General features: G+C 48.5%; 1 protein-coding gene across 1 annotated transcript in view; it reads right to left on the minus strand.

Annotated features, from left to right (window-relative positions):
- CABYR (calcium binding tyrosine phosphorylation regulated) overlaps nucleotides 1–24980 on the minus strand; it is a 153001-nt gene that overhangs the window by 112326 nt on the left and 15695 nt on the right. Inside the window, exon 3 of the mRNA XM_085605750.1 lies at nucleotides 23285–23338. Coding sequence (XP_085461876.1) covers nucleotides 23285–23338 — 54 coding nt within the window. The remainder of the gene's footprint in view (nucleotides 1–23284; nucleotides 23339–24980) is intronic.

The raw sequence follows: 24980 nt of genomic DNA on the forward strand, positions 1-24980 counted from the left end.
GCTCCGGAGGGCCTGTCGCCCTTCTTTACATTGGAACGGGCGCACCGAGTGCCGGCGAGGCCCCCCAAACCAGGCCAGCCTCCACGCCCAGTGGTGATAAAACTATTGCACTACAAGGACAGGGACTGGCTGCTACAGAGGGCCAGAGAAGCGGGGCCATTCCAAGTGGACAACAGTAGTGTCACACTATACCCGGATTACGCATTTGAAACTCAAAAGCTGCGTGCCTCCTTCTTGTCACTTAAGCGCGAACTGAGAACAGAGGGCTTGCAGTACTCGCTCCTTTTCCCGGCCAAGCTGCGTGTTATCGTGGACGACAGGACGCTCTTCTTCCCAACCGCGACGGAAGCCTGAACGTGGTGGGACACGTAGAAGACCAGAACGGGCGAGGCTGGAGCTCGAACTTTGGAGGTGCGGAGGTCACAGCCGATGCGGCAGTCGCGAAGGCTCCGGCAGAGGAGGCAGAGAGCTGGAAAACCCACGGACTCGCAAACGGAGGAGGAGAGGAGAGCGGCGCTGAAAGCGGTGGTGGACTTGTCCGGGAGGGTGGCGACTCAGTCATCCCGTGGGACGGGCTCGGACAGCCGCGGCACGAGCTCGGAGTCTGGCCGCTCCGTCTTGACGGGAGGCCGCGGCCCCGTGGTGACCCCGCAGACATCGGGGGAAATTGTCGAAGGCTGATGAGACGGCACTGCCGGGGGGGCCGGCGCTTGGGAGCTGTGGAGTCTGCTCCTATCGAGGTGGACGCATTCGGAAGAGATGCTCAGATTTTCGTGAGTGACTATAGGGGATGGGGGGGCGGAGGGACGGGATTGTGGTAGCCTCCTCAGGTACCGAGCTCCTCCCTAGAGGCCCATAAGGCCGCTGCAGTGCAGACTGCAGTTTAGGTGGTTGATTGAGCGAGTTTGCTCTACTCTAGTTTGGATGGGGGCTGCTTCTCCGAAGTTGGGTCCTGTTCTGGGGGGGGAGGGGCCGAGAGTAGTTGGGGGAGCTCGTGGCGAAGGGGATGTAGGGGGGGCAAGAGTTTTTTCTGGGGAGGGGTGGGACAGTGCCCTTAAACGCGGCTGGACATGGAGGGGTAGCACGCAGTGGCCTCTGACATGGGACTATGGCTAACGTGGGGATGGTGAAATGTGTGACCTGGAATGTGAGTGGACTCCACACTATGGCAAGGAGGCACAAGATTCACGCGTACCTGGTGCGCAGGGGTGTGCAGATTGCGCTCCTGCAGGAAACGCATTTAACGAAGCAGGAGGGCATCGCACTGCAGCGCAGATGGAGGGGGCAGGTGTTTAGTACGGCTTACTCCGCATTTGCGAGGGGAGCTTTGATTTGGATCCGAGCGGGCACCCCCTTTCAGGTACTGGGGCACACCATAGACCCGGAGGGCAGATACGTCGCTGTTGAGGGCAAACTTAGGGGCAGGGACATAGTGCTCTGTAGTTTGTATGCACCCAATCTGGATCAGGGGCCCTACCTTACGAAATTGTCCGGGGAGTTAGCCAGCTACCTGACGGGCCCTATTGTGCTGGGTGGGGACTTCCCAACTCAATCGCAGACACTGCACTGGATAGGTCACACCCGCCCCTGGGGACGTCCCCGCCTTCGAGTGGCAGGGGAGGTGGGGACTGACAGATGCTTGGAGGGCACAACACCCAACGACGAGGGATTACTCCTATTATTCACCGCTCCACGACTTGCATGTCAGACTGGATGCTTTCTTGTGCTCCCCGGCAGTGCTTCAAACTGTGGCGGATACGGAGTACTTAACCCGCACGATCTCTGATCACAACCCCTTATTGATGACCTTAGCGTGGATGGTTGAAACCCCACGGGTCCCATTGTGGCGGTTGAGGCCGGATACATTAGATGACCCACCGTTCCGGGCAGCCTTGCGGGAGGGGATCACGCACTATTTTACTGAGAACTGGGGATCCGCGGCGACCAGAGCGCTGGAGTGGGACGCATTCAAGGTGGTGGTTAGAGGCCATTGTATCGGGAAATACGCTGGCGTGCGCAAAACTCTGCTGGGTGATTTGGATAAAGCAGACGGGAAATTGCGGGAAGCTGAAACAGCGCGGCCGGGTCGTCCTGAGCTCCAGGAGACAGTGTGCGAGGCTAGAGAGGCGGTGGCGGTCGAAGTGGAGAGGCTCCGGAGCTACGACCACAAGGCCTACTTGGTGAGGGCGCACGCTGAGGGAGATAAGGCAGGCACGTTACTGGCTTGGCTGGCCAATCCCACTAAACGCAGCCAACCGATCTTGGCCATAGAGAGGAGGGGAGGTGGCATGGTCTCCACTCAGGGGGACATATTAGACAGTTTCTGCTCGTACTACGGGACACTCTACGAGAGCGCGCTAGAGGGGCCGGGCGAGGACGCGGAGGCCTTTTTGGTGGGGCTGCAGCTGCCACAACTTGACCGGGAGGAGGCGGAGGTATTGGGCAGAGATATAGACCTAGTGGAAATCAAAGGGGCGGTGGCGCGAATGGCGCGGAACAAGACCCCGGGCCTGGACGGATTGCCCATTGAATTTTATAGCCGGTACCTGGACCTGCTGGCCCCGCGGCTTCAGGAGGTATATAAGGAGGCCATGCTTAGAGGGAGATTGCCACGGTCCATGCGCAAGGCACTGATGATCCCACTCTTGAAGCCGGGCCGAGAGAGCACTGACCTAGCGGCCTATAGGCCGTTGTCAATGCTGACGACGGACTATAAAATCCTGAGCACCATATTAGCGACCAGGTTGCTGCAGCATATGCCGAGGCTGATTCATGGCGACCAGTCGGGGTTCATCCCTGCACGAAACACTACCGCCAATATCCGCCGTCTGATCCGCTTGCTGGGGGACCCGATGGAGGGAGCCCGCGCACCGCACGTTCTGTCGATCGATATAGAGAAGGCCTTTGATAGCCTGGAGTGGGACTATCTGTACAGAGTCATGCGTGGCTTTGGTCTTGGGGAAGGATACATAGGTTGGACGAAGGTCCTATATGCTTCGGCGTTGGCGAGGGTACGGGTCGGTTCTCTCGTTTCTGACCAGTACCGGGTGGGACGTGGCACTAGACAGGGGTGCTCGCTTTCCCCGTTGCTATTCGCGCTGGCAATAGAGCCCCTCGCGTTAGAGGCCAGGACAGGCCGGTGCTACCGGGGGCTGGTATACAGAGGGACCCCGCAGTTCATTTCACTCTATGCTGATGATTTGCTTGTGTTCCTGGAAGACGCAGCGGACGCACTGACTGGTGCGGAGACGCTTCTGGCGAAATTCGGCAGGTTATCGGGACTGCGGGTCAACTGGTCCAAGACTTGTTTGTTCCCGCTGCGCCAGGGCGAACCGAGGCCGGACGTCCGACCTGAGCTCAAGTGGGAGCCTCACTGCCTCAAATATTTAGGGGTCCACATATACCACTCCGCTCCAGATATGCTGGAGGGTAATGTGGGTCGCTGTATACGGGCGCTGAAGGGCAGCATGGCCTTTTGGGCCACTCTCCCACTCTCAGTGACGGGACGCATCTCATTATTGAAAATGATTGCCTTGCCGCGCCTTTTATACTATTTCCGCACGCTCCCGTTGTGGATACCGAGCCCGGTCTTTTGGCAGCTGCGATCCGTATTAGTATCGTTCCTCTGGGGTTCGGGAAGACGCAGGATAGCGTTGACAACCCTGTCCAGGCCCAAGGACGAGGGGGGCCTGGCGGTCCCGGATTTCGAATTCTATTATCTGGCGGCACAGCTCCAGATCTTTACGCAGGAGGTGGCCAGAGTATACCGGGGCCCGGAGCGAGACAGAGAGGGGGGCACTCCCCGCCACGTGCTAGCATATATTACGCTACAGCAGCGTTTGGCTCTTAGGGACTTATCCATGGAGGAACAGACATTTCGACAATGTTGGAATCGATCGCAGCGCCGGGCGGGGAGGCGGCGCCCGTATGCGCCGGAGATTCCGTTGGGTATGGTGACGGCGTTCCCGCATGGGGGGGATTGGTCGAGCCTACAGGTGTGGGAGGAGGCGGGCCTCCAAATGCTGGGCGATTTGTACGAGGACGGGGAGATGCTCCCTTATCAAACGCTGCAGGAGCGGTTTGATCTTCCGAGGGGAGACTACCTGCTGCACGCGGCGGTGACCGGGCGATGCAAGAGAACTGGGGGGAGGGGCTCCGTGAGCCTCCTATATCGGCGGCCTGCCAATACGCTATGATGTCGGCTGGCACCCGCAAGGCGGTCACCTGTCTGTACTCAAGAATGCTGAGTGAAACGTTGCAGCCGATGACGGCCCTGAAAGACAAATGGGAGGCGGATTTACAGACAGAGATATCCGACGCTGCGTGGGCGGGCTTGGTTAGAAGGGCCAGAAAGAGCACAAGGAATGCACGCTTCCAACTGATCCACTTTTATATCCTCCACAGAACTTATCTCACACCAGGTAAAATTCGGAAATATTTCGGAGCAGAGGAGGCGGCGTGCCCTAGATGCGGCGCGGTTGGAGCGGAGTTAGGCCATATGCTGTGGGATTGCCCCCACCTGCGCGACTATTGGAGGGCGGTGGGCGAGACGCTGACAGGGGTCACAGACAGGGAGTTGGATTATAGTAAAGCGGTCTGCGTTCTGCACTGGTTCCCACACACTCCCAAGAACAAGATCACGAGCAGATTCATAGACATGGGCCTCCTCTTAGCAAAAAGGGAAGTGACGAGACTGTGGAAATCTAAGGTGGGCCCCACGCATAAGAAGAGATGGTTGCTGGTTTCCTGGGGGCCATACCTCGTGCAGCTGGGGGCGGGTCCACCTGGGCCTTCACTCTTGGCCAACGCTGTCTGGGATCGCTGGCGCTGCCCTGGAGGGGCGGCGGGGGACACGTCAGAGCAGCGAGGTGCCGTGCGCGGCCGTTGCCGCCACCCCCTTTTCCGGTGCCCCGCTGGGTGATTGTCCCTGGGCTCAGGGAATCTACGGGGAGATTAGGTGGTGCGGCTTATCCATCCTGAATGCCTGGTGCTCCCGCTGTGACTGTAACATCCAGGCCTCCACCATCTGAGACGATCGCTTGCCCGGGGGGTGAGGACGATCCCCCCCCCTTACTCCCTTACTGTTAAGACGGTCTTTCGTCCTCATGGGCAAGGGTGAGCCGAGTGGGGCCGGCCGCAAACAGGGCACCATAGACCAGTACGCCACGGCACCGGGTGGTGTGGCCGGCGGTGGTGTGAGCGGTGTGGCCCCTGACAATGCAGCCCTTTTGGCAGCGATCAACGGTGCCCGGGACATGTTGGACGCCAAGATTGGTGCAGTGGGTTCGGAAGTTTCTTTTCTGCGGCAGGACCTCCGCAAAGCAGTGGACCGGATAACTGAGGCCGAAACAAGAGTGTCCACAGTGGAAGATTCGGTGACCTCCCTTCAAAAGAAGGTAAACAAGCTATCCGTAGTCACGCAGGAACTGGCTTCTAGGGTGGAGGATGCGGAGGGGCGCGCACGACGGAATAACCTGCGCTTCGTGGGCCTGGCCGAGGGTTGTGAAGGGGTGTCCATGACAAACTTTATCACCACATGGCTCAAAGACATCCTGCCTAAAGATCTCTTATACTCCGCCTTCGTTGTTGAAAGGGCACATAGGGCCCTGACACGGAGACCCCCCCCAGGTGAGGCCCCAAGGCCAGTCATCGCCAAGATAAAGAATTATGCTGACCGAGATGCTATTTTGCGATTCGCCAGGACGCACAAGGACTGCTTTATACACGATTCCCGCTCCATTTTAATATTTCCGGACTACACACGCTTGGTCCAGCAACAGCGCCAATCCTTCCTGGCCGCAAAGCGCAGACTTAGGGAACTAAATGTTCAATACATGTTACTATATCCAGCTCGGATGCGAGCGCTATATAACTTCAAGTCATACTTTTTCGATACCCCGAGGTGGTCTTCGCATGGTCGGACGAGCGCCCTCAGCTCCGTGCAGACTCTCCACTAGTTGTAGACTCAGACTCCTCCCGCAGCTCTCGCACTCAGAGGCCACGTCGCAACAAGTCCCAGAAGCGTTGGGGAACTGGCTCGGATAGAGTGTCACCGAGCCCCGAGCGGCAGCCGTGAAGTCTCCGGACTGCTTCGTACCTCATGAGGCGATTTAAATGACACTGCATTGGGCAAATGTTATATTGGTAATGTCGTTCTCAGGGCGGGCGTGGGGTTTGACCACGGGTGGTCGGGCCACGGACGCCGTACAGTTCTTTTTCTCATAGGTTCATGGGGTGGGGGGGATCCCTTGGTGTGAATTCTGTGGGCTCCCCGTTGGGGGTCCGCTGCTGTTTATATCGCGACAGATGCTCCTTGTTTTTGGTAGTGTCGGGTGGGGGGTGGGGGGGATATCCGTGCGGATGTGTTGTTGGGGTTTTTTGTTTCTTGTGGTTTGTTTTATATGCAGGCGAAGGTGTGTCTTTTCAGCAGCTCTGCTAGCTCTACTCAGCCGCTATTGCAACCCCCATGACACCCGGTGCTGACAGCTCCCTCTGGGACCTTATGGTGGTATCATGGAACGTCCGGGGGCTATTGAACAAGGTGAAACGAGGAGCCATACTGCGACAGGCGAAAAGGTATGGGGCGGACGTCCTGCTTTTACAAGAAACTAATCTAATGGGTACGAAGGCCCCGTGCGTAGCTCGCTTTGGGTTTTGCCACGTTTACCATGCAGGGTTTACAAGAGGCTCTAGAGGGGTGGCGATACTCGTACATCGTAGAGTTCCGTTTGCGTACCTAGCACATAGGGCGGACCCTGGGGGCAGATTTCTCTTCGTCACAGGCACGATCTGTGTTGAACAGATAGCGATTGGTAGCGTTTATGCCCCTCCCCCACTAGGAGCCACCTTTATCGAAAAGTTACTTGGGGTATGGGGCTCCCTTCCGACTGGGTTGACACTGTTGGGTGGGGACTGGAACGATACAATGGGCCCACTGGACCGCCAGCGGGTCGGTGACGCCCCTCAATCATCGGATCCAACCAAACTATATACCCTGACATCCACAATGAACTGGGCAGACATATGGCGGAGTTCCACCCCTCGGAGTGTGACTACACATATTAGTCGATGGTCCATGGGTCCCAGTCCCGCTTGGATTATTTTTTCGTCCCCCGGGTTTATCTTCATAGATTCTCTCAGGTACGGCATCAACCCCGGGGTCTGTCCGATCATTCTCCGGTCACAATGCAATTCCACACTTCCTCCCGCAGGCCCCTGTTCCGCTGGAGGATGTACCCGTGGCACCTCCGCAATCCGGCTTATCGTGATATGCTCCATACAGCGACTACCACTTACCTAGCAGAAAACAGCCCTTCAGCTCCCTCGAATATTGTCCTCTGGGAGGCGCTCAAGCCCACTGTCCGTGGATACGAAATTAGCTATCGCGCGCAGGAGAAACGTACACGTCGTGCGCAGCTCGACGCCCCTGAAATGCGCCAGGCGGACTTGGCTTCCCAACTCAGTGCCAATCCCTGCCCCATTATTCGACGCAATTTATTCCTCGCCCAGCAGGAATTGCGCCAGTATTTGCTTAGCGAAGCCAAAGAGATATGGGATGCTTCGCAACATCGGATATATCAGTGGGGGGATAAGTCCAGTACAATGCTGCATAGATTGTGCCGGGCGAACAGTGCCCCGGCCGTCACGCCGGTCATCCAAGGCCTGAACGGGTCCTTGCATGCATCGCCGGTGGATGTAGCAGAAGAATTTGTAAATCACTTTACGTCAGTCTACGCCCGGAAGGAGAAGATTTCGGCGGAACTCATAGCAGAGTTCCTTGTGGATATCCCTCCTCGTAAGCTCTCGGACACAGTCCGGGAGCGCCTGGAGCTTCCTATTACATTAGAGGAATTAACCGGCGCCCTTAGCGCGATCCAGCCAGGCCGAGCCCCGGGTTCCAATGGGTTCCCGATGGAATTTCTTAGATCCCATATGCCTCTCTTGGGACCACATCTGCTGGCGACCATTGCTGACGCGTCGGACAAGGCAAGGCTTCCTAGAGACTGGCGGCCCGCGGAAATCGTGCTTTTTCTCAAACCAGGCCGTCCCCCGAAGATCCTTCTTCATATCGGCCCATTTCGCTGATCAATTTCGAACCTAAACTGCTAGGGAAAGTTTTGGCTGACCGCCTTCGGGGGTGTATTACCGATCTGATTCACCCCGACCAGTCGGGCTTCATGCCGCGGAGGGCCACTAGGCATTACATCAGAAGAGATCATAATGCTATCGCGGCCGCACCCACGTTAGGCCGTCCAGCTGCCCTATTGCTAGCCGAAATTGATAAAGCATTTGACTCGCTGAGCTGGGTTTACCTTTTCCAGCTGCTCGAAGCAATCAACTTTGGACCTCGGTTCCTGTCATATGTACATCTACTATACACCGACCTGACGGCATCGGTTCGAATCGCGGGACACCGCTCTCGCCCATTCCCGATACAGAGGGGTACACGTTAGGGATACCCACTGTCTCCTCTGCTGTTCGCTCTGGCGATCGAGCCCCTGGCGGCCTGGGTCAGGAGTGACCCAGTGCTCAGGGGATTCGAGTGGTCCCGCTCACGATCGGATCGGATTGCGCTGTATGCCGACGACGTTCTTTTCTTCATGACGGACCCGTGGTTTTCGGGCCCTCGTATATTGGAGATCCTCAGGGTGTTTGATGGCACCACCGGCCTCCACGCCAATCCAGCTAAATCTATCCTGTTCCCAGTATATGGGCACCAAGGCCGCGAATCGTGGGCAGTACAATTATCCCGGGCCTCAGATGGTTTTAAATACTTAGGGATTTTTATCTCCCCGTGACCCAAGATCTCATGGGCTCATAACATCACCCCTCTGTTGGCCAGCCTTAAAAATGAAACAATGGTATGGTCTGCTCTTCCATTATTCCTATATGGGCGCTCAGCTATTTCTAAAATGATTTCTCTGCCTCGGATCCTATACCGCCTCCAAATTTTTCCTTATCCTATTCCTCGCGCGTGGTTTGCCCAGGTGAACACCATACAAAATAATTTCCTATGGGGAGGGGGAGCTGTTCGCGTGGCGCTCCGCACTTGCGTTCAGTCTACATATTGCGGGGGGATGGCGGCTGCAGACATTTACTCATACTACGTCGCATCACACATCCTTGTAATCAACGAACTTTGGTATAATTCTCCCACTGATCCGGCCTATGCTATCGAACAGGCCGCAATGGAGCGGGTCCTCCTGCTCCATTTACTCTACAGCTACACAAGGCTAGATCATTTACCACCTGCTAGTAGACAAGCCGTCCAGCTATGGAGGGCCAAGACCAGACAAATGGGTTGGAGGGGGCATCTTACTAGACAGACTCCCTTGTGGCAGGGTACGTACCTGAGATCTGCTGACACGTTGAGAGGGTTCCGGGGTTGGGACCTGGTGGGGATCTCTACCCTGGGCGATGTTATGAAGGGCTCTACCTTAAAATCATTCCAGCAACTACAGACCGACTTTAGCCTCCACAAGTCGCAATTTTATAAATTTTTACAGCTCCGACATGCACTCTCACCCCAGATCCGTAATCTGGAGGCCTTCCCTGAATTTTCACCCCTTGAGGGTCGCCCATTGATGGGGGACCTCGGATTGCACAAAATCATGCAAATATACCAAACGTAGACGATGCACACCCCCACCACCCTAGCCAATACCCGGCTAGCCTGGACTGCAGACATTCCCGAATTGACGTATGACGATTGGGCGGAGGCGATCGCCAGTCGTTTTGAAAATGATGCACCTCGCCGCAGAAATATTGCGTGCCTCACAGTGTTGCGCCATTTTCATGTAAATATGATCCTCAGTATCAAACTTTCAAGGAACCCCTCAAAATTCCAAAAGTAGTTCATACTATGTGAGAGAGGGGTCATCTAGGTCAACACTTTTGTAATATACAATTGTGGCTGGAAAAGAGTAGTTGGAACATCTAATATAGAGGCTTCCAGACAAAGCATGTTCTTCACAACTAGTTAAACTACCAAATCAATCATTTAGGGGTCCTCGATTAAAGCACCACAAACAGCAAATATCCATACATCTGAGATTGTTTGCATCATTAGGACCCAGATTTACAAAACATTCTAGTGCAGCCTCCTCCTGCTAATATACTTCTACCACTAAAACCTACTATTTTCATGGGAAAAGTATTTTGTCATTTTGACCTTTCGCCATAATGGAGTTTCATTAATCTGGTGACAGAATTCTAGTCCTGCACACTCTGTTCCAAACACTGGACAGGCCTTGCCATCAGCGTGACTTTTTCAGCAGTTTTACAGCTGTGACAGTAGAGAAGATTCACCTCCATATCTACTACATCAATATTATCCACCAATAAAGGAGTCTTGGGTTTGCCCTGAAGAAGGTCTCCTGAGTCAATGGTCTGTGACCCTGTAACAGGTCCAGTGTCCTTCGATGGGGCTGACGAGTGGGCATTTGGGGGTGGGGGCGGTCAGCTGCATGTCGGGCGTCTCGACTCTAACTTTCAAGTGTTGACCTGTGCTGGAATGAACCCCTGTCCCTCACCATGATGATTCCAGCAACTTGCACGGGCAGTGGGTTCTGGAGAATCCGCTCCTTGGCGAACATTACAATCACAGTAACAGCCGCTCCATATCAGAAAGCACAGGGGAAATATCAGCACCGCCTTGTATCTGCCAACCAATAGTCAGGAGTGTGAGTGCAGTCAATGGTCAGGGGCTCTCAAAAGATGAGGGCATGCTTACATGCCAAATGACTCTTCGCTGGTTAGATCCAGTTATGATCACGCATCAAGGATCGGCGCACAGGAGACACAACCAAGTCAGGGCTAGCATGAAGGAGGTATAGCAGAGGCAATTCTCATGCATCAAAAGCAGGATCACAGGAGGGTGGGTAGTACAGGTAATGAGCTGTGCGTGGGGTTCTGTCCGAAGAATGTGTTGCTCCAGAGGACATCGGAGAAAAGCTAGTGGGAGGAGGGAGACCGCACTGCAATGTAGGAGTCAGGTGGACAGGGTTGGGTGGGGGGATTGTTAATATATAGTTCTTCATTTGAGGTTATTATACAAATGTATTATGTGTATAAATGTGATGCACAGATGGACACATTTGACTAATGTAACTCACAATCTGATGAATCTGTGTCAAAAGAAGTTCAATAAAAAGATTTGATTTAAAAAAATTAAAAAAGGATCAGCGCACAATCTCAGAGGGGCAGGGAACCGGGGTTGGAGTGAGCAGCAGCAACTCGTGGAGGAAATATTATCAACAAGCAACAGCTGCCACTTCAGGAACAGAGCACACCAGCAACAAACCCAGGGTAGTTTTACTATAAGACTAACAGTCAGCAACTCCCCTCCCCAGACATCAGTCAACAAGGCAATGATGGTTGCCAGGCCCCAGTACATGTGCAAAGATAGATGTGCTACACAATTTCCAAGGGGAAAATACTTCCAGTAGTTGTCTGCTGTACTACACAATGTCCAAGGCAGCAAATGTTCCCAACAGTTGTCCAACCAGCCACTGGGGAGGACCATATTATGAGGGGCATGCAGATTTCACCAGAGTACCCCTCAAGAAAAGGACGTTCGGTGTGAAATGTCACAGAAGGTGCGAGTAACCAGGTGCACCACCTTATTTCAGTTTTCTTTTAAGACTCCCAGGCTCCATAGCACAAAGTCAACGTAATCAGCACTTCTGATATGGCAATACGGTTGAGAGAGCAGTTGTTAGTCACTGCTATGGAGGGGAGTGGAATAGAATACCTAGACAGCCCTTATAACAGGTAGAAGTCACTGCGCAGTACATGTTTGATGTACTGTGGCACCCTGCACTGAAGGGCAGTGAGATAGGCTCTCATCCCTCACACAAGCCCACTCTTAGGGACACTCACAGCTATGTAGATGAAATGTTCAGGGTCAACTATTCTCCACTCAGCACTTAACTCATTCCAGCACAGGAAAGGGGGGGGGGAGACCCAGAGCAACCCGCTGCCAAGCTCCGGGCGCAGGGAGTACACCCGCAACAGGGTGTCATCTACATTTGAAATAGCCGAAGCCAGGGGGCTATCTCCCCACAGGGCATTGTCTGCTTCACTTACAAATCAAGTTTGGCTTTCACTGTATCTCGAGTGCAAGCTGAGGAGCTACAACTCCGACTGCCAGAGAGAGCCGTCAGGGCACAGCAGCACCAGTCCTCAGACAAGCAATTACTTTGTCCGGGGTCTGACACTAAAGGTCAGAGAGACCGCCACAGCTCCCAAGTCTACGCCCTCCCCATCCAGCGTGGGTGGACAAGATAACTATTCTTACATGGCACACGAGTACCCATTCCCCTGTAATGCATTGTGGAAGGAGGACGCGTCACTGAAATGCAAAGCACACTGCCTCGGGTGGCTACATTACTGCGGAACAGCAGCTCTGTTCAGTGCACTGCCAACCGACCCCTTCCTGGCCAGAATAGGACGGTAAGAAGCTGCTCCTCGCTGTGCACACCTGGGCCCTCAATCCTACTAGGCCACACAATATCAATATGGAGAAATAACTTGAGTCCTTGGAGAACCTCAGTTTTTCTAAACAGCCCTATATTCAGAATTACCTTGGGTATCAATATACATTTTCAAGATTTGGATCAAATACGTGAAGGTCTTGAGAAGAGTCTATGAAAAAGAACCCTCCTGCCAGCCATTAGGCCCTGCCCCTCCCATGCACCTTTAGGCATAGTGATTCAAGGACCCCTCTTGAAGGCACCTCTCAGACCTACTGAGAAAGAAAACTATTGACATAAAATACAACATTACTGAGGATAAGACAATATTTGTTGCTGTTCAACCCCTAGCATTGTCAATTGACTATTCTGTTCCTCTAGAGAACAACAGATCACTACATTATCCTCTCACCCATCTGAGCCGAAAGAGGACCGGGGATAACAGGGAGAAAAAATGAAAGCAGAGGCATTGTTTTTTCCCAAAATGAAGGCCACCAAGAGCATCTTTTTAATATGATGAGGATTTAAGGTTACTGAGAATCAGAACGTAATAGCAAAGCACATCACTTTCACAGCAGCTAGACCTCAGCATCATAGTCACCCATGCTTTGTTCATCTTGACACTAGTTTTCTTCAATGTTCAAGGTATAACCAGGGCCCACCGCTCAGATGGGAACAATTTTTTCACCTCTACCGGGGCCATATAGTATAGAGTAGACATACGGTAAGACCTAGTATTGATAAAGGCAATAGGTCTAGCGTTTATCTATTCATTGACTGTTTTATAGCAATAACATGTTAACAGGGGACACTTAGAATCTAAATTTGATTTTGTGTAGATTGCATAAAATCTAGTGAGAGAGTTAGCTCTTTAGGCATGTTTGTGATATTGCTATTTCTTTGGCAATGAACGGCAGTGTAATTAGCAGGAGTGTAACTTGATTGAGAAAGACAAGCTGAGCACTTAATATCAGTGTGGTCTCTGCAGGAGAAAGGCTATGCAATGGTTAGTGAAAAAGGATTTTTGCTTGTTACTAGTCTGACATTTGGTAAAGATAAGTATTGATCTTGCCTCGCTAGGTATGTCATATCTGCATGGAGAAGACTAGTTGAGAAGTTGCTATGGATAAGGTACGCCTTTTTAAAAGGACTAGCGCATTTTCTATGAGTATGTGTTTATTGATCAATGCACTGTACTTACTATTCAAGTGACATTTGCATGAGGGAGGTGGGGGAGTGCTCTTTTAATAAAGGTGATGTTTTTATTGAAAAGAAACACAAACACAAGGAGTTGAAAGAAAAAATTAATGATTAGTATCTGAGTTAAAAAATCTTTTCAGGTCCAACACGCAAGTTCAAGAAATAAACCTGGGCTCAAACTACGGTAGCTACGGCACAGAGCACAGTGTTAACTTGAGGACAAGCGTGAACATTATTTAGCAGTACCAAAAGAATAAAAAATGCAAAACACCACATTAAAACTCCCACGCCCAATATATAAAAATAGAAAACATTTTAATAACAAAATGACAGTAAACTTAAAATCCAAAAGGGGAACCAGAAGTATGATTTTTTTTAAAGTTTTGGGGGAAAGAGGCGAGAACAAAAAGTACAGCACCAATCAGAAGCCTCTGTTCACAGTTGACTTGGACAAAGGCCTTGATTGCCACTGAGCACATTACTGGGGGATCAAATTTCCAAAGCCGTTAATGAGTTCTGGCTAGCCTGTTTGGACAAAATTAAGTTCAACAAAAAGCTTCAAGACTTGAAAGCCTGCTTTCTTCACTAAAGTTTCCCATGTCTTTATAAGGAAAATAGATCATGATCTACACAAACACCATGTCTGCTAACTCTACATGTAAAGTGGAACTAAGCTGGTTCTTATGGATCAAGAGTTTTTAATTTGCTAAACTAGACATTGTCAAACATGGGTGGATATCTATGGCCCGCCTTTAAAAGAAAGACTGAGAAGTATAGCTAAGTGCTCGCTACTGGAGGAGCTGATCTATACAGCAATGCACTTACTCTATAAGCATAGCAGAATATGGGGTACTTGATGGCATCATTTCCATGTGACGGGTGGTGGGGTCTTTCACGTGGATCCATTGCTGCCTTAATTTTTTTACTTATTAGCTGTAAGTGTAGAACTGATATCATGACTATCATGGAGATCTGTACTATATTACTGTTTAAAATGGCCCTTTTTAGGGTGCTTTCCCTCAACGTTTTGCTTTTGTCCCTCCTGGTTTTCTGCTGATCTACGCGCTAGTCTTTGGACTTTTTTGTTTTGTTTGTTTTTTTAATTTTTTTTTTATTGTTTTCATTGTAAACAAAACAGCAAGACACTTGAGTTCTTTGGACTTTTTTGAGTGCTTTGACACTGCCATTCAGGGGCAAAGTGCTCTGCTTGTCATATACATACTAGTGGTTGGTGTATACATGACTGGCTGATATGAGTTAGTTGTAAGTCCCTTGTACAGTGGTAAGACATATACCTAGGGCATGGAAGTGAAATGATACCCTGTGGGCCTGCAGCACTGGTTGTGCCACCCATGGAGGTAGCTCTTCAAACGTACCACAGGTTTGCCATGGAGGAGCCTGTGTGTGCAGATTACTGTTACTCAGCTTGGCATTTGAAAGCTACTTGCCAAAGTTCTGCATGTCTTTTGCTACAACGGAGTACACCCTGGGGTGCGGGGTGCAGTGTAGAGATGAGGTAGGGCATGTGCACGTGTGTGCTACATGCCCTAGTCAATACCACGGGATGGTGTGTTAAGTACTGTGAGGCCTGCTTCTCACATTGATTAACATCGGGAGGATCTATGAAAAGACTATTGATCTGTATTCCTGTGTGCAGAAAAGTAGCAATATGGTGTTTGGTATCGATGAATTAGTAATGGTGAATCCTCTATGGTCGTGAGAGTGGATCTGACATTACTAATGTGGGAATGCCATTTTGGGAAAGTGGGCTCTCTATGCTCATGGCTCTGTGTGTGCCTGTCAGCCTGTCTCCAATCCACATCAGGGTGCTTGGGGGACAGGTACATCTGTGCATTCCTGATAGCCGGCAATAAACTAGGGGCACTCAAGGGAAACTGAGGACCTCTGACTCTAAGGGGCCTTCCTGGGACAGACCAGGGTTAAAGGGATTGGCACATGAATTGCAAGGCGAAGGGTCCTGGCCCCACTAAAGTTATTGATCAACCCTCCCAGGGTAGGATGGCAGACAGGACTACATTTAGAAGGGGCCTGTGCATTTCAAAGAGGGTCTTTTGAACCAATCTCATCTTCAAGTGCCTTTGGGAGTATACCTACTGGGGCTCTGTCCTCAAGAGTTTAGAGACGCTTTTGGGATCGGAACCATACTACGCTGGTACGACGCTGGGACATCAACAAGAGGAACTACTGGGGCAGGAGAGACTGCAACCGGATTATCCATAGACTTGTGGTAGCCAGGGGCTTGTTGTGCTCCAGGAAGGAGACTATCACTTGGTGGGTTTTGCCAGGACGTTGCTGGCTTGCAGCAAATTGTCAATTGTCGTGGCTGGGGTCCATAAGCATTCCCCAAGGGCCAGTTGGCTGGCGTCCTGTCTGCGAGGTCCCAGGGACAGAAAGGATCTCCCTGTTTCTACAAGCTCTTAAGGACCGAGCAGGGTGCAGTGGAAAAGGGTGAAGTTAGTGTTGGTTGGTACAAGGAACATCCTGACGTATGTAGTAATCAGACTGTGCTCATAAAGATCAACGGCCCACCTGGGGTGCTGTAATGTGAAGGGTTTGAGGAGTGCTGGGGAAGTTTGACAAGTCCGAGGGACCCGAGCTTGCAACCGGAAACCTGTACTAGCTCACACTTGGTAGCATGTGGTGTCCGAGGAGTGTTGGGGGACGTTTGCCTAGTCCGCGGGACCCGAGCCGGAAGCCTGGACTGTCTCCGACCTCCAGATCGGGAGAACGACAGTGCCTGACATTGCGACCTCAGTTTGAGGTTGCCTGCTCCCTCCCCAGGACCCATGCCACAAGGTACGCTGTTTTTGGTAACATTGTGACTGGACCCGAGGGGTCTCGTTGTGACTTGTGTGCACACACAGCTGGCTGTCCGGAGCAACTACGGCTCACACCTCTGCCTGGAGGAAACATTTGTCCAAATTGGAAGAGCTCCAGCTTCTGGTGTCAGTCTTTTGTCTACGGGGGATAGTGATCCCGCACTGGTGAAGGTGCCGCTGGGTGCCTTGAAGGCCTATGCCGGATGGACGAAACCAAGTAACTGTTTCCTTCCGCTTTAGGTGGTCCCAACAATCTAATCAAAGTGTCACCAGCGAGTGCACCATGTATTGTTGGCTGATGTCGTTTAAGTGGCTTAAGGGCTGGGTCACGAGGTGTAGTCAAACCTGCGATTTCTTGACCATAACAACTGTACAGGCTATGCAATATTTGGGAATGTTGCGGTTTATGCTAATGTTATGGCGAGAAAGTGGAATACCTCTGAAAAGCCTGCCTATAGGTTTCTGTCGTTTTTGATGTGGGAGGGATCGCTTGGATCATGAATACCTCGAGGAAAGGATACTCGTGGGTTTATGTCATTTTCCAGGCTGAGGGGATAATAGAGCAAGTGAATTCCTATGAAGGGTACATATATGTTGATGCCGTTTTGCTAATGAGAGAGTTTGACAATTGCAAATAATTGTAAAGCATATATCCAATGTGTATGTCATTTTGATTTACATGTGTGTGCAATACAAAGACCAGTGCTTTATACATACGGTGTGGAGTCTTTGTGGTGTACTCAGATTGTTACGAGGGTGGTGCTGTGCAAATACTTTAAACTTTGACCCTGAGGATAAGTCTGACTGCTCTGTGCCAAACTACCAGATAGTGAGCACAGGTTATCTGAGTGTATCATACTCATCCTATTTAGGACGGTGGAGTATCTGGCTTTGATGCGTCCCAGCTCGCTAGAATCAGCTGGGTCTAACAATTACCTTAGTTGAAAGACTCACCCGAAGGAATGTACATTGAATGGCAATAAAATGTGTTATTAAAAAAGTGCAAATAAATTCCTTTCCTGGTGGTATGCTCCCTTGGACCACCAAGCATGGACATTATACCTAGACATGTCCCACCACAGTTCAACTCACTAGAGTCATGTATATGGAGGTAGATAGATTCAGCACTCCTTATAATTCACCACATTAATGAGGAACTACACAACCTCTCGGTAACCACTGGTCATGTGAAGTCTCCCATGATTTACTGCATCCAGAGAAAATACTAAAGCCATCGTTCAAAGTTGGCCAGTAATGCAAACTTATGTGCAAAGGTGATTTTGCACCTGAATAGACATTACAAGTCATGTTCAAATTTCACACTGACTATTAAATAGATAATACTGCACAAGGGAAAAAAGGCATCCTACAGTATAAGTATTGTCCCCGGTGGTAATACTGCACCCAAATACCACCCAACTTGGAGTGAGAGCCCAAGGATCTGGGAGGGGCATGCACCAGGACTCTCTGGCATGTTCCTTGCATAATAAAATCATAATTTCAAGATTCCCCAACTTCTTAGAGTTCAAGCCTTTGACTAACTAAATTATTGGATCTGGGGAAAGCCGTAATCTTGAATCATACCTTGGAAAAGCTTTTGTTGTTTGATGTGTTATTTGCATAAATATAAAACTGTTCGGTATCCAAGCATCTGGATACTTAGGGATGACGCTAAACAAGACGGATCTCTTCACAAAGCTGACATGGATTTACTGCGAACATTATCAGACAATTTATTCCATATATTAGATTCTTAACCAGGAATAGCATTCCACCCTTTGATGATCTTTTTTCTTGAGAGTTGATATGATATTGGAGTCTGATCGGAGAATATGGTAGGGTGTATGTGCTATTTCTGAGAGCCTGGTTGTGTTAATCTTTTTTCTTGATTAGCAGGAAATATAAACAAATGTAAGAGTATTGATGGCTACTCAATTGCATATATTGGGCCTGATTTACAAAGGTAAACTGCAGTTTTGTGCAAGTTTACAATTGTTTGCTATTCACAAAGGTATTTTACTGGTAGTATCTTTACGACTGTGTTGTCTCTGCTCATAAAAAGATAGGGTCTCCGCTCATAAAAAGATAGGACACTCCTATCTTTTTATGAGCAGAGACTCCGTAGTTGTAAATATACTGCTAGTAAAATACCTTTGTGAATAGAAAACGATTGTAAACTTACACAAAAGTTTAACTTTGTGAATCAGACCCAACATGTTTTGGAAGCTAGCTGTGAATGTCTTGACTAGGCGTAGACTGAGCCAGTTCTAGAAGTCTAAGCCTATTGTTGATTACTCAATGAGTTGTCGCACATGGGAGCTAGCCTAGATTGCAGTGTCTATTTTGACATGGCCATGTCTCAAGTCTTGTAACTATCACAGTCATGAGACAGGCAGAGGGGTGAGGGAAAAGGACTCAGATGAAGGATGAAGTATGTGAGAGAAGACGTTAAGAATAGGCAAAGAAGGCCAAGGGTAGGCCACAGAAAATTGTATGAGGATGAAGAGGAAATGAGGAAGTGCATGGGCCGGGAGGGGACTAGAATAGAAAATTGAAGCAAAATTGAGCTGCATATGAAAGTTTAAAGAGGTCTACAACAAGTATAAGGAAATAGAACAGGAAGGTATCACCATTATCTATAAAGAGTCCTTAAAAATATCTATAATTGAGAAAAGCTCAGAAGAAAAGTTTTGAGATTTGTACCTTTAAAATCGAGCTCACGCCTCCAGACTGCTGGAAAGGTGCCCTGGTGTATCGCCCATCAGGGCCACTTTCAGATTTTACTGCCAAACTGATGGTATGAATAGCTATTCATGTTATTTCCTCCAAACAGTTTATGCTTTTAGGCGATTTTAACATTTACTGCAAAAATATTTCCAATTTAAACGCTGCTCAGTTCCTCGCAGATTTAGCCTCTCTAGGCCTGGAAATGACTAATACAGGCCCTACCCATTTAGCAGGCCATACACTGGATCTTATTTTGACGAACTCCCCCCATAGACATACAGAAGCTCCCCAAACTGTTGTATGGTCTGATCACTTCTTGATTAATTTTCAGATCCTTGATACTAATGTTACCCCTACCATTAATATGTCCTCTCACAGTGTTAGGAGACAATGGCAAAACTGCCAACTGTCTCCAACTCAACTCCAACAAGTCGGAGGTTCTGCTGGTAGGGAGAGACTTGGAGCTGTGGTGCGAACGTTGGTGGCCGGCCATATTGGTTTGTGCACCCGCCCCCAAGCAGGTGGTGAAAAATCTAGGTGTCTGGGTTGACTCGGCCCTCAGCTTTCAGTCTCAATCTAAGAAAGTGTCAGGGACTTGTTTTGGCATCCTAGGGGGGTTCAAACCGCTGCTAGGGTTTTTTGATCCGCCCATCAGGCAGATGATTGTCCAGGCCTCCATCTTGTCAAGACTTGACTATGCCAATGTACTCTATTAGGGGGCTAACAAGACTGAAGTCCTGAGACTGCAGAGTCCAAAACACTGCTGCAAGAACTCTTCTTAGCCTCCATAGAACCTGCTACACCTCCAGAGCTATTCAACGGCTACACTGGCTGCCTGTGGCCAACCGCGTGGAATTCAAGGACCTCTGTATCGTTTAAAATTCTGAACCTCTCCTCCCGTGGCATTTTGGTGAGCTTGCTTTCACCCTACTCTCCCTCTCGTTAACTTCGTTCGATGGGACAACAGCTGGCAGCTGTTCCTCGGGTGAGAAGGGTTATGGCGGGTTGGCGCTCTTTCCGTTTATTGGCGGCCAAACGTTGGAACGCTTTGCCAAGATTCATCCGCTGCATGAATAACTACCTGACGTTCCGCAAGGCCATCAAAACACTTCCCCCCCGCTTTAGTTTCCTTTTTCTGTCAGCAGCCTTATTTGTTTCTGCTTTCAACGCTGGGATGCCTCTTTGCTGGGGCAGCTGTGCTATTTATAAAACAGGATGACATAACATAACATAAAATTACCCAGGATACCTTTATGCAGGAATTTAAGGCCCTTACTATAGGCATGGAATTATATAAGCAGCTATACTCTCGCCCCTTTAAAACAACATAAAGACAGGCAGAGGCCTCAAGCAGCCTGGTATTCACCTGAACTGCTTAAAGAGAAAGCAAGGTGCAAAAAACTAGAGAAACCTTAGCGACAGTCTCATAAACTAGACAAGAAGGAAATTTTTAAAAATGCACTAGCACTTTATCATAAGAATTTTTAAAAAAAGCCCAGAAAGCACATATAGCTGTCCAAAAAAGCCAGGCAGGTAATTCCACTATAGAAATTTATATAGCCCTTAAATCCTTTACCCATCCCACCGCCTGCGCCAACACCATCCCCCCCTCTCAACTATTATGTGATAACATTGCTGACCATTATGAAGAAAAAATTAACAAAATATATGATAAATTCAGTAAGGGCACAGATATTCCGAAACCACACCCAGTTGCACCTCATCTTTTACCAGGAATACTTCTCTTTTGGAAAAGGTTATCCCTATCCAGACACATATAATAACGGAAATGTTAAAAGTGGCTAAATCCGGGTCACCTCTCGATATTTTACCAGCAAAGATATTTGTGCTGCTAGCTACGCAACTAGCCCAATCCATCTGCGCTATTTTAAACCAATCTCTGAACAAAGGATATCTTCCATGTGTATGGAAAATGGCACAGATACTCCCGATCTGCAAAAAGGCTGGCCTCCCTCCATCAGATCTGTCAAATTATCAACCAATTTCTCTTCTCCCACAATGAGTAAACTCCTCGAAGGATATATTAACAAAATACTTATGAAACATATAGAGTCCCGAGGCTGCTTGGACCATTTTCAGTCCAGTTTCAGACCCAAGCATAGTACCGAATCTGCACTTATAGCAGTGACAGATTACATCAGGCTGTACCTGGATAACAATCAGGCTGTAAAAGTGGTACTATTAGATCTATCCACAGCCTTTGACAATGTGTCACATCAGAGATTACTCCATAAATTGGGAGAGAGAGGAATCGCCGGGCGTGCGCTACAGTGGTTTTCCAGTTTTTTAGTCAGCGCATGCAGACCATTCATTTGGGTCCCTTCCGCTCTCGCACAATTGAGCTCACCAAAGGAATACCGCGGGGCTTTTGTCTCAGCCCCACCCTGTTCAATGTGTACGTGGCTCCCCTTGCTAAAACTGTTAAATAATATGGGTTTACCCCCTTTGTGTATGCAAATGACACTCAACTTCTTCTATCCTTCGACAGTGACATTTCTACGAAATCCCGCTTTATGGCAGGCATTAAAGCGGTCTCAGATTGGATGACAGAAAATTTCCTCCAACTAAATGCCGAAAAGACAGAGATAATGCATTTTGGCAGTGCCAAAAAGCTCTGGTCTGCAGAGTGGTGGCCTTCTAATCTAAGCACAGCTCCGGTTCCCAAATGCAGGTTAAAAATGTAGGTGTCCGATTGGATCAGTGTCTCACAATGAAAGATCAAGTAAGAGCTACCATTGGTACCTGTTTTCACACGATGAGTCTTTTGAGGAGAGTATTTCAGTTTCTTCCACTGGAGGTACGGAAAACATTAATTCAGACGTAATGCACTATTAGCGGCCACAAATGAAGCTTTAATGAATAAACTTCAAGTGGTCCAAAATACTGCAGCCCGTTTGGTACACAATATGCCACCCAGAACATCCTCACGGCCTCTTTTGCGACAGCTACACTGGCTTCCAATATGTCAAAGAATAAGGTTTAAGATCTGCTGCATTGTATATAAAGCATTGAACGACAAAGAATCAAGCTATTTAATAGAAAATCTCCTCCCTTATCAACCGTGCAGATCCTTACGCTCAGGAGACAAATCCCTCCTCATTACCCCCCCGTTTTAGGAAGTCTCGCACAGGAAGCAAGACTTTTTCCTATTTGGCTCCCCTATATTGGAACTCCGTACCTATCTATTGCCACAAGTCGACCGATCTCCTTACTTTTAGAAAACTTCTAAAAACTGAACTTTTCTGCAACTGATATATTGGACCAATGCTACATAGCGCAGAGATACCCCTGAGGGGGGGGATTCAGGCGCTTTACAAATTCTTCATTCATTCGTTCGTTCAAGGTGGTAGGAGTCATAAGATATTTCATGCGTCAGTCAAAGCAGAAAAACACTGTGGTGGAACCACGTTCTTCTGAAAGGTCAGTCAAGGGGTAGAAGGTATAGGCAGCTAGATTCCAAAAATAACTGTGGGCAATTCAGATGTCTGTACTTCCACTGACAAAATGTACACGCATCTCAAATGTTTCCACCTGTTCTGGAATGGTACGTGGGCGCTTGAGAAGCTGTGCAATGAGAGTGGTTCTGCCATTGTTATTTTTTGTGTCAAGTAGTATTAATCCAGCTTTTTGCTGTTCAAATGTGAAGATTCTCCAAACCATCAAATGGCAAAGCTGAACAGAAACTTCTCCTTTGCTCTTACTCCTTCCTTGGTCTTCCATTCAGTGAAGGCACAGGTCTTGAAAATACTTTTATGTAATGCGGACACAGTTGTCATTGTACATTTAGTGTACTCATTACCCTTGTGGAAATTTCAGTATACCAAGTACTATTTTTCACTGGATAAATATGCCATATGTGGGTTTTCAGACATTCGCAAGTCAGTAAATCAAGGAAAACATTAACTGGGAAATACAATATAATTTCCATCATCATTTTCTGACAAACCAGAATATTTATGGACCAGTCCCTTAAAACATAGAAAAACTAATATATAAACACCGATGGTCATGATTTGCATTTACCTTTTTTATGCTGAAAGTCTTTAACGAGATCCTTTATGTCAAGAGACGGGTGACCTGAAAATTCAACATAAACATGTTCAATACCTTACAATAGCTGATGCTTTAATGCTCGAGGGACAAACAATTTTTTTTAAATTCTATTTTACAATGGGAAGGACACAGGTGTTGTACAGTGAAAAGATAGATTGCTACATGGGGTCTAGGAGTAACTGCTTAAAGAGTATATCTACATATGTTATATGTTGCACGAAGGGCTAATTCAAATTTCAATTTCAATTACAATCACACTGATAGTAAAAACTATCCACAAACTTAAGGGGAAATTACAATGTGATACAATACTGCTTGATTTGCACTTCATCGAGAAACAATTAAAAACTATTGATCTATGTCACAATGACTGAATAGCCCTTAAAGAAGTTCCAAGTGAAGGGAACTAAACGTTTTGCTGTGTTAGGAAAAAAGTGAAAAATAAAATGCTACTTTTTTCAAAATATTCCATAAGTGCAGTACTTTGTTGATAATGAAAAGACTTTTGAAAATAAATGAACCATTGAACTACTGCTGCTTGATAAATTAATACAACCTCAATATAAAGGACAATGTATGCTATTAGTGACTAATGAAAACACTAATAGTTTGTGCCCTTGACTAACTGCACTTGTGAGGTTTTGCAGCATTCATTTTGGACTGGATGTAAATGATTTAGGTGAAGACTGCCCACAGCTGCCATTTAAACCACTATTTGTACAGGGCTCAATTCACAAAATCTTACTTGTGGCCTAACGTCTGACTTAGGGGATCATTTTAAATCTAGTTCCAGAGAAAAAAATTACGACGGGTAACCAGGTAATTTTTCTGCTCCAGAGCATTCCATACCATTTCTGGAAATTACTGGGGTAACACCACACACCTCATGTTGATTTCCTGAAATGCTTCAGTTGTCTCCGTGGGATTTTGGTTCCAGTGGAGATCTGCAGTAATGTCAGAAGAAACCATGTTTTCTGCCACTTTTTACACCAAATCTCAGTATCTGTTTAAAGCATGGCGGAAATGGTAACCTGATGTTAATCCCGGATCAGCAATTTATGGCACATTTGATAGGAAATTCGACATCAGGACTTAGTTGTTACTTACTTCTGAATTTCCAGGGCTAAGGCACATATACTCAGCTTTGTAATGCTGGAGTATAGTGAAGTCACTTCTGCACTATGAACAAACGTGGTCACACTCCCACCACCCCCCCTGCACCTTGGATCGCTACTGTAGACTTTGATTAATCAAGACACAGGAAGAAGAGCTGGGATTGTGCAACATTTCTCGCTGGAAACAAACATTTCCCGGCTTCAATGACTTAAGAAAATACCATAATCTATTAGAGGTAGGGTCGCTTTAAATGTGAAAGTGTCAACCAACGATGGGCAGCCCGAAAGGATGTTCAGAGTGTCTGTCTTAGTCACAGTGGGCCAGATTCACAAAGGTAATTTACACTCTTGTGTAATTTACACTTTTGAATACATTTACTAAATGTTGGAATTCACATACTCGGAGAGTCAATTTACTACAAGTTACAGGTCTCCAAATCCGGTGTATAAAAACTGGCTCATTCTTGTGAGGGTGGATGATGCCCCTCCCCCTAACCTCCTCACTGACCCTACCTAAACCCTCCTTACTCCTCTAATCCCATGCCCTTTTG

This window comes from Triturus cristatus, chromosome 5_1, assembly GCF_964204655.1.
Source record: "Triturus cristatus chromosome 5_1, aTriCri1.1, whole genome shotgun sequence".
Classification (NCBI taxonomy): domain Eukaryota; kingdom Metazoa; phylum Chordata; class Amphibia; order Caudata; family Salamandridae; genus Triturus; species Triturus cristatus.